We start from the raw sequence: 9,949 nt of genomic DNA on the forward strand, positions 1-9,949 counted from the left end.
AAGGCTGACTGCTATTCCATTGTGTGGATACACCATACTTTGCTTATCCATTAATCTATTGATGAACAATTGGGCTGCTTCCATTTTTTTTTTTTTTGCTTGTGAATAATGCTGCTGTGAATATATGTGTACAAATATCTCTTTCAGATCCTACTTTTTTTTTTAAAAAAAAGTAATACTGTTTATTTAACTTCAAAAACATTTCAGCATTCTAAACATACAAAAAAATAACAGAACATTGCAAATTGTGTGTAAGTACAGAAGGTTCTTGAACTTTCGTTGATGCAGTGGCTCTTCACTTTGCTGACAATGAAGAGTTCTACAGTTTGTTTTAAAACGAACAGTTTAAAAACTACCACACTTAACTAACAAAAAACAAAACAAAGCAAAAAAAAAACCTTCTCATGCCAGCTGACCCCCTTTGTCCACAGCTAAGATGGCAGCAGGATGCTATGTCACTATATACAGAAACAAGACAACCTGAAGCTAAATGGATGCCCACTGCAGAGTCAACAGGTCCAGCCTCACAGTGCACGCCCTGAGCTACAGCCCCTCCAAAAGGCATCGTTCCCGCAGCCTCAACGCCAGGCAAGGAGCATCAAGAGTTTGTCTCGGTTGTTTCATTCTTTTTACAAACTACAGATATGTGCAGTTGATAACTCAGGATTTCTAGCCAATAATCATATGGTTAACACCACCTTACAAATTTTAAAAATGCTAGAAACATCTTTAAATGCCTTGCCACACCAACAGCAAAGTGCACAGAGTGGGAAAAACACAAGCCCCTTTTCATTTTAAAAATGTTTGGAAATATGTACAACTTTGATACAGTTTCAGAGTGCTCCAGACACCCATGGCCACTTCATGTAAACCACTGACAATCTCTAGAGCATTTTGAGAGACTACAATATGATCGTGATCAAATTTTGTAATTAGACCTAATGAGGGAAACAGACACTTCTCAAATAAGAGATGTGTCAATTACAGCGCTCCCCTACTCTAAGTATAAATCCAGGTGACAGACAAATAGTTTATCCCTCCTCTTCCTCCTCCTACTTGTCTTCTTCATCTTCCTCTTCCACTTTTTTCCGGGCAACTTTAGCAGGACCCTTTGCATCATCAAACTTTCCTTTCAACTTACAGTCAGCAACATCCTTCCCATACTTCTCCTTCGGCTTTCCCACCTTAGTGACGTAAGGCTGCTTTTCACTCATTTAACTTGTTCCATATCTACCCAGCTTTTTTGCCACGTCTCCAACAGAGATGCCAGGGTTTGTGGATTTGATTTTGGGGCAGAATTCCGAACAGAACAGGAAGAAGCCAGACGGTGGCCTTTTGGGGGCATTAGGATCCTTCTTCTTGCCTCCCTTAGCTGGTCCATAATCCTTCATTTCCCGATCACAGCGCACTTTATCCGCCTTTGCCATTTCATCAAATTTAGATTTCTCTTTCCCGGACATTGTCTTCCATCTCTCAGAGCATTTCTTGGAAAATTCTGCAAAATTAACAGGGACCTCAGGGTGGTTCTTCCTCCTCCTCCTCCTCCTCGTTCTTCTTCTGATGGGGTCTCACTCTGTCACCTAGGCTGGCGTGCAATGGCACACTCTCGGCTCACTGCAACCTCTGCCTCACGGGTTCAAGCGATTCTCCTGCCTCAGCCTCCTGAGTAGCTGGGATTACAGGTGCGCCGCACCACGCCCGGCTAACTTTTGTATTTTTAGTAGAGACGGGGTTTCACCATGTTGGTCAGGCTGGTCTCCAACTCTTGACCTTGTGATCCGCCTGCCTTGGCCTCTCAAAGTGCTGGGATTACAGCCTTGAGCCACTGCATGGGGCCGGGTTTTTCTTCCTATGTTCTTCTCTGCACAGCTGCACAAAGAAGGCATAAGCAGACATCTTGCCCTTTGGCTTCTTGGGGTCACCTTTAGCCATCGTGACTGTATTGTTCGATAGTCTAAGACCCTATTTTTATTTCTTTTGAGTATATATCTAGATATGGAATTGCTGGATCATATGGTAATTCTATTTTTATTTATTTTGAGACAGCATCTTGCTCTGTCACCCAGGCTGGAGTGCAGTGACATAATCACAGCTCACTGCGGCCTTGACCACCCAGGCTCAAGCAATCCTCTCACCTCAGCCTCCTTAGTAGCTGGACTACAGGAGCATGCCACCAGATCCAGCTAATTTTTGCATTTTTTGTAGAAATGGGGTTTTGTCATGTTCCCTGACTGGTCTTGAACTCCTGGGCTCAAGCAATCCTCCTGCTTCTGCCTCCTGAAGTGCTGGAATTACAAGCATAAGCCACCACACACAGCCTGTTTTTACCTTTTTGAGGAATCATTATACTGTTTTCCACAGTGTCGGTACCATTTTACATTCTCACCAATGGTGCACAAGGATCACGATTTCTCCACATCCCTGCCAATGCTTGTAGATTTTTCCTTTTTTTTTTTTTTTTGCTAGTAGCCATCTTAACAGGTATACGACGTAGTATCTTGTTCTTTACCTCATTGTGATTTGTGTTTCCCTAATGATTAGGGATGTTGAGTATCTTTTCAAGTGCTTACTGGCCATTTGTTGATCATTGGAGAAACGTCTATTCAAGTCATTAGTTGTGATTTTTGAATCAGGTTGTTCTTTTTTTGTTGCTGAGTTTTAGGAGTCTCTGCTTATTCTGGATATTAATCCTTTGTCAGATACATGATTTGCAAATATTTTCTCCCATTCTGTGGGTTGTCTCTTTACTCTGCTCTAGTGTCTTTTGATGCACAAAATGTTTTAATTTTCATAAAGTCCAATTTGTCTATTTTTTCTTTTGTTGCCTGTGCCTTTAGTGTCATATCCAGGAAATCTGTTGCCAAATCCGATGTGGTTAAGCATTTGCTCTATGGTTTCTGTGAGTTTTATGCTTTGGGATTTTTAAAATTCTGGGTCTCTTTGAGTTAATTTTTATATATGGTGTTAGAGAAGGGTCCACTTTCATTCTTTTCCATGTGGATATCCAGTTTTCCCAACACTATTTGTTGGAAAGACTGTCCTTCTTCCCCCCATTGAATGGGCTTACCGCCTTGTTAAAAATTATTTGACCATATATGGCAGGGCATATTTTGGAGCTCTCTATTCTATTCCACTGGTTTATATGTCTGCCTATATGCCAGTACCACACCGTCTTGATGACTGAAGCTTGGAAGTAAGTTTTGACATCAGGAAGTGTGAGTTCTTCAGCTTTATTCTTCTTTTTCAGGATTGTTTTGGCTAATCAAGATCGCTTGAGATTCTATATGAATTTTAGAATGAGTTTCTCTGTTTCTACAAAAACTGTCATTGGGATTTTGATAGGGATTGCATTAAATCTGTAGATTGCTTTGGGTAATATTGACATCTTAACTATATTAAGTAAGGATGATTTTTTATTACTGATTCAATCTCCTCACTAGTTATAGGTTTATTCAGATTTTATTATCTACTGAGTCAGTTTTGCATTTCTATAACTTTGTCCACTTCATCTACGTTATCCAATTTGTTGGCTTATATTTGGCTCATGGCACTCTCTTATGAGCTATTCTACAGAATTCGCTTTCTGTAGAATTGAAAGTAACGAGCCATTGCGGTGGGGATCGGCAGCAGAGGCGGGTGTGTGTGTGTGTGTGTGTGTGTGTATGGTGGTCAGAGGAATGCCTGACAAGATGACACCTGATTTAGGACTGGACAGGGTGTGAAGACAAAGAAGTGGTAATGGGAGACCTTGGCTTTAAAAAAATACATATTTCTTTGATAATACATTTGTGCATTATTTTGTCATTCTCTATAAATTCGATTTTTAAAGATAGAAGCAAATTAAGAGTGGTAGATGCTGTGCCAAGGGAAGTCAGGGATCCTAGGTTCGAATCCTGTCTCCGTTAGTGATTCGCTCTGCGACCTCAAACAAAAGTTTAATCTATATAAAGCTGGTAACCATCTTCAGTCGCCCGGCCAGGAACAGAGTAAACGGAAATAAGTTTTTATTCAGGGGCACTCACTCTCTCCCAGGTAAAAGCTGCGCCCCAATCAGGTACTGCCGCGCCAGGGCCGCAGGACATCTCGGGACTTGTGGTCCACCCGGCGGAACTCGCGGTCCCGGCAGGCACCGCGGTGGCGGCAGGGCGACGTGGCGCGGCTGGTTGCGGCTGCGCGGGCGGGTGGAGCAAGATGGCTGTGGAGCTGGGCGTGCGGGTCGTCCGGCCCCGGCCCGGAACCGAGCTAGGTGGAGTGATGCGGACCCTCCTGCTGTTGCTGTGCCTGGCGACGCGCGGAAGCGCCCTCTACTTTCACATTGGAGAGACAGAGAAGAAGTGCTTTATTGAGGAGATCCCGGACGAGACCATGGTCATAGGTGCGGGGGCGGGGAGGAAGGGGCGAGTTTGGAACGTGACCATGGTCTTGGGGCAGGGGATGCGAGACAGTCAGCTCTCTAGTGCTCAGGCGGTCGCGGATGCACTCCTCTGACCTGGGATCGTCCTGTTTCCTTCCAGGAAACTACCGGACGCAGCTGTATGACAAGCAGCGGGAGGAGTACCAGCCGGCCACACCGGGGCTTGGCATGTTTGTGGAAGTGAAGGACCCAGAGGACAAGGTGAGCCGACCCCTTCCCCTCCGCCAAGATATCCTCTAGGCAGGCTCTGGTACTTCCTCTTCTAGTTACTGCATCTGCTAAAGTGGTTGATGCTGTGGGACTATCCCAGAGTTTCACTGCAGGCCAAATGTGGGCTGCTGCAGTGCTCCCTGCTCCTCTCAACTTCCTACTGACTGACGGGTGACCCTGCCAAGTTAGTTACTTTCCTGGAACCATTTTCCTCGTCTGTGAAATGGGTGGATTAATTGTGGTGATAAAAATCAAAGAGTTTGTCAACTCTAAAGCTGTGGCATGAAGACTTAAAGATTTCACAAAACATGACACTTTCCCCACAAAATGAGCAGCTTTTAATCTTCACAAATAAGGATATTAAAACGAAAGCCAAAACCCTTCAGCTGTCACCTTCTGTCACTTTTCATTAAAAAACAAACATGGTGGGGTGCGGTCGCTCATGCCTGTAATCCCAGCACTTTGGGATGCTGAGGTGGGTTGGATCATTTGAGGCCAGGAGTTCAAGACCAGCCTGGGCAACCCCCATCTGGCAAACCCCATCTCTACTAAAGATACAGAAAACATTCACCAGGCGTGGTGGTGCACGTCTATAATCCCAGATACTTGGGAGGCTGAGGCACGATAATCACTTGAATCCAGGAGGTGGAGGCTGCAGTGAGCTGAGCCAGCACCACTGCACTCCAGCCTGGACGACAGAGTGAGACTCTGTCTCAAAAACAAAAACAAATCCCTAACCCCCCCCCACCAAAAAAAAGCAACTCACATCAAAAGAGTTGAAAGGACATGAGCTATAAAGGAAAGCCCTTCCCAAGAGCAGTCACTTGCCACCCTGATGTCAGACTCTTAGACACTAAACCCCTGCTCCAAAGAGTTCTTAGACAAGCATATGGCAACAGCAGCTGAGTAGCTTTGGATCTTTTAGTGTTGTGAGATGCCAAAAACTGTGCTTATCAACTTTTTGGTACTTAGAGCCTTAAGTACTGTTTTCCTCCGATCCCTACCATCACACTAACAAAAGCTTGTTCCCTTTCTCCAGGTCATCCTGGCCCGGCAGTATGGCTCCGAGGGCAGGTTCACTTTCACCTCCCATACTCCTGGCGAGCACCAGATCTGTCTTCACTCCAATTCCACTAAGTTCTCCCTCTTTGCTGGAGGCATGCTGGTAAGTGGGCCCATGTGGGACTTGCAGCTTTCAGCCTTCATCCTTTGGTGAGGACTGGGGAAACTGGTGATGCTGTGAGTGTGAGAGGAGTATGTCAGATTTTGTGTCTCTTAAGAACACTGGGTCTCCACTGGATATCCAGGACAGAGTGGCTGAGCTCTTTGTATAGGCCTCACTCAGCACCAGCCCAGGCTTAACACTTGCTTGTGTGCCCAGAGCCCCATGGGGCTAGACACTGAAGAGGGCCCAGTCTTCTGGCTAAATGAACAGATGAAGGAAAGTGGGGAATGAGCTGTCAGTCTTTGGCAGGAAGATGGAGCAGGGTTGCTAGATTTCCTTTATCTCCTTTGTCTGTCCCCAGAGAGTTCACCTGGACATCCAGGTAGGTGAGCATGCCAACGACTATGCAGAAATTGCTGCTAAAGACAAGTTGAGTGAGTTGCAGCTACGAGTGCGACAGCTGGTGGAACAAGTGGAGCAGATCCAGAAAGAACAGAACTACCAGCGGGTGAGTCATTGGACTGGGAGCTGCCCACTGGCTCAGCCAGGAATTTCACATCAGATGCATTCTGAGACCCCCAAGGGACTTACCTGCACTGGATTGTAGGTCATGTAACCCCACCTTGTAATTGAGGATACAGACTCCTAAGAGGCTGTCATTGCCCTAAATCACAGTTACACACAGAATGGCACAGTAGGGTTGTGTTGATACCAACAGCTTGGGTGCTGTTTCAGTGGCTCCACATGCTCTCAGGACCAGGGGCTCAAACTCACCGGTGCTGAGGAACGAGAGTACCATGAATGAATCTGTGACCTTAAGGACTAGTAGGGCAGTGACCCATCTAAACAAGCACAGCTACTGTTCAGTGTCAGCTGGGGGCCTCCTTGCAGAAATGCCAGTCCTGGGTTTACAGATGTTCCATTTTTTCAAGAGGAAATAGCCAGGATTCTTATGTGAACATTTTAATTTATTTTTTATTTTTTTCTATTGCTGTTGCATTAATTACCTGAGTTTTAAATGTTGTCAAAATACTGTGCACTGTGTGAGCCCAGGAAAACAAACAAAGCCTGGATCCAGCCCCTAGCCTGCCAGTTTACAGCCTGTGCCCACCATCTTCAAGGAGCAGTCTGGGAAACCCGGGCAGAGGGCTTAGAGCAAGTCCATTCCTGCCTGCTCCAGGACAGCTCTGTCTTGTGGGTTAATTCCACAACTACCTTACCTCTCTCCCAGGTACCAGGGCAGGACTAGGTGAGGACTGTCCCTGACAGGTGAAGATACAGACTTGGGAGAATGAGTAGGTTGCCTGACATCATCTAGTGAGGGTAAAGATAGTCCCCAGGTAGAGTGACACTTTGCAGGCACTTGGCTGGAACCTGGACAAAGCTGGCTGACCTTGGGCATCCTCTTGGGCTGGGAATCCAGCAGTTCTAGCAGCCCCAGCCAACTCAGGCTCACCTTATATTCCCCCACAGTGGCGAGAGGAGCGCTTCCGGCAGACCAGTGAGAGCACCAACCAGCGGGTGCTGTGGTGGTCCATTCTGCAGACCCTCATCCTCGTGGCCATCGGTGTCTGGCAGATGCGGCACCTCAAGAGCTTCTTTGAAGCCAAGAAGCTTGTGTAGCTGCCCCAGGCATCACAAACCATCCTCCCAGGCTGGGGGAGAAAGGACCTCCTGGAACTGACTTCTTCTGGCAGGAGGACTGGTTCCCAGCCATACATGTTCTGGAAGGGAGAGGGGCTGCAGGCACCCACAGGTACAAGCTGAAGGCAGCAGCTTGGCTGGCTAATACTGAGCAAGCGGTGGGGCAAAAGCCTGCCCTCTCCCTCTGGCCTCTGGGCCTTTTGCAGTAATCACCTAGGGGCTGGTAAAGCCCCTCCTATTGGCACCTCAGAATTACAGTGTTACTGATCTGGGATGTGAGGCTGCTGTCAGGGGTGGGGTGGGGAGGGAATGGGCAGGCAAGCCAGTCTTCTGTCTTCCTTTGCTAACTTAGGGTTTTGAGCAGGTTGGGGTATGGTGCCTGTCATACCCACCTGCCACCCTGGGAACCTCAGTGTTCTCTCTTTCAGCCTAGACCTGCTGATCCAGGGTGTGTGTGTCAGTTGGGGGTGGGTGGAGGGGTTTGCAGTGTGGGAATGTGGCCTTGTGGTTGACCCCAGCTTCTTCACCTGGTTGTACATTCTGGGGCTTAAAGAACTGGGACTAGACCAAATAGAGTCCTTGGTGCTGGTTGGGGCGGGGCCTGCAGAGTCTTAGTTACTGATTTCATTTTCAATAAATTTAGGTTTGTTACATGGGTTTCCCAATAAAAAAAAAAAAATGACGTCTTGTCCAGTGCAAGTTACTCAGCCATCAGTGGGTATAACTGCAAGGTGCCTCAGAGAATGTCAGTTCTTCCAAAGAGCAAAGCACTTCACATTGCAAAGTGAATTCCCACCAGTCAGCTTAATTTTTTTCTTCTTCTCCAGGCCTTCCCTGCCATGGCAGGGAGTAGTGGGTTTAAGATCATACAACAAGTAAATTGTGGGGCTGGGGCTCAAATCTACACCCTCTCCTCTGCCAGCTCCCTGTGAAGTCCCCTCTGTTTCTAGAGTCAGTCAGCAGAATTGTCATGGTGCAGTCAGGAAGTCCCTGGTAAGGAGGTGCATTGAGCAGGGGAGTGCTACAGGACAGCCACCCTGGTCTGGTGGGGACAAGGATGTTGATGTTGATAACCAACAGCAAGTGATTTCAACCAGGACCCAGAAGGAGAGGAAGGATTCTGCTGGAAGGAAATGGTAGGACAGAGGTGGTTGGAGGAGTGGAGGCAAACAGCTGGAATGGAGGTAGATGGGTGTTTTGTTTCAGCTGGAGAGGGTGTTGTGAGGAAGCTGGAAAGGAAGGTTGGATTCAAATTAAAAGAGCCTCTAGCTCCAGGCAAGAGATTCAGACATGCCCGCCTTTCAAGAGGTGCTGCAGGCACCCACAGGCACAAGCTGAAGCCAGCAGCTTGGCTGGCTAACAGCAGGTGGTGGGGCAAATGCCGGCCCCCTCCCTCTAGCCTCTGGGCCCTTTGCAGTAATCACCCAGGGGCTGGTAAAGCCACTGAGAGCCCTATTGGCACCTCAGTATCACAGTGTTACTGATCAGTGATGTGAGGCTGCTGTTGAGAGTTGAGGGAGGGGAATGGGCAGGCAGTTTTGAGAAGAACCTTCCAACGAGAAACGTGAGAAAGGTTACAGCAGCGTGAGAAAGACTGGGAACAAGGAGACAAGTTAGGTGGCTGCTTACCCTACTGGGAGGATGTAATCTGGGCCAATGCTGCCAACTAGTTTTTTTCCATATTAAAAAAAATTTTTTTTTGGCTGAGCACAGTGGTTCACACCTGTAGTCCCAGCAATTTGGGAGGCCGAGGCAGGTGGATGGCTTGAGGCCAGGAGTTTTGAGACCAGCCAGGACAACATGGTGAAACCTCATCTCTACTAAAAATACAAAAAATTAGTCAGGTGTGGTGGTGCGTGCCTGTAATCTCGGCTACTCTGGAGGCTGAGATAGGAGAATAGCTTGAACTCGGGAGACAGAGGTTGCAGTGAGCCAAGATAGTGCCACTGCACTCCAGCCTTGGCAGCAGTGAGACTCTGTTTCCAAAAAAGAAAAAAAAAAGGATTTTTTAAAGAACAGCTTTAAAATTGCAGAAAAATTATGAAGATATTTTCCCTATTATTAACATTATCCAGACTTCCTTATTTATTTTTTTGAGATGGAGTCTTGCTTTGTTTCTAGGCTGGAGTGCAGTGGCGTGATCTCGGCAACCTCTGCCTCCTGGGTTCAAGCGATTCTCCTGCCTCAGCCTCCCTAGTAGCTGGGACTACAGGTGTGCGCCACCATGCCCAGCTAAATTTTGTTTTGTATTTTTAGTAGAGACAGGATTTCACCATGTTGGCCAGAATGGTCTCGATCTCCTGACCTCGTGATCTGCCCACCTCAGCCTCCCAAAGTGCTGGGATTAGAAGTGTGAGCCCCTGTGACCAGCCCAGACTTCCTTAGTTTTTACTTACTGTCCTTTTTCTGTTCCAGGATTCCACATTACATTTAATCACTGTGTCCCCTTAGGCTCCTTTTGGCTGTGACAGATTTAGACCTTCCTTGTTTTTGATAATTCCTTGACAGCTTCGAGG

The 9,949-nt window shown here is 47.0% G+C and overlaps 1 protein-coding gene and 1 pseudogene across 1 annotated transcript; one reads left to right on the forward strand and one right to left on the reverse strand.

The window, feature by feature from the left end:
• Positions 1-1,031: 1,031 nt before the first annotated feature.
• Positions 1,032-3,402, reverse strand: LOC110568817 (high mobility group protein B3-like; annotated as a pseudogene).
• A 778-nt stretch (positions 3,403-4,180) lies between these two features.
• Positions 4,181-8,115, forward strand: TMED9 (transmembrane p24 trafficking protein 9). The gene is made up of 5 exons (XM_012437953.2): positions 4,181-4,375; positions 4,515-4,615; positions 5,664-5,789; positions 6,151-6,297; positions 7,263-8,115. The coding sequence occupies exons 1-5, from the start codon at positions 4,192-4,194 to the stop codon at positions 7,410-7,412; spliced, it is 708 nt and encodes a 235-aa protein (XP_012293376.1). The 5' UTR covers positions 4,181-4,191; the 3' UTR covers positions 7,413-8,115.
• The last annotated feature ends 1,834 nt before the right edge of the window (positions 8,116-9,949 follow it).

The sequence above is a fragment of the Aotus nancymaae genome, unplaced genomic scaffold (assembly GCF_030222135.1).
Source record: "Aotus nancymaae isolate 86718 unplaced genomic scaffold, 86718_ANA_hifiasm-v0.15.2.pri h1tg000015l_1, whole genome shotgun sequence".
Classification (NCBI taxonomy): Eukaryota; Metazoa; Chordata; class Mammalia; order Primates; family Aotidae; genus Aotus; species Aotus nancymaae.

Excerpts from the sequence above, each read along its gene's own strand:
- TMED9 (XM_012437953.2), top strand. The coding sequence starts at position 4,192 with ATGGCTGTGGAGCTGGGCGTGCGGGTCGTCCGGCCCCGGCCCGGAACC. Across the intron at positions 4,376-4,514 it reads GGACGAGACCATGGTCATAG|GAAACTACCGGACGCAGCTG; the intron begins GTGCGGGGGCGG and ends GTTTCCTTCCAG. Across the intron at positions 5,790-6,150 it reads TCTTTGCTGGAGGCATGCTG|AGAGTTCACCTGGACATCCA; the intron begins GTAAGTGGGCCC and ends GTCTGTCCCCAG.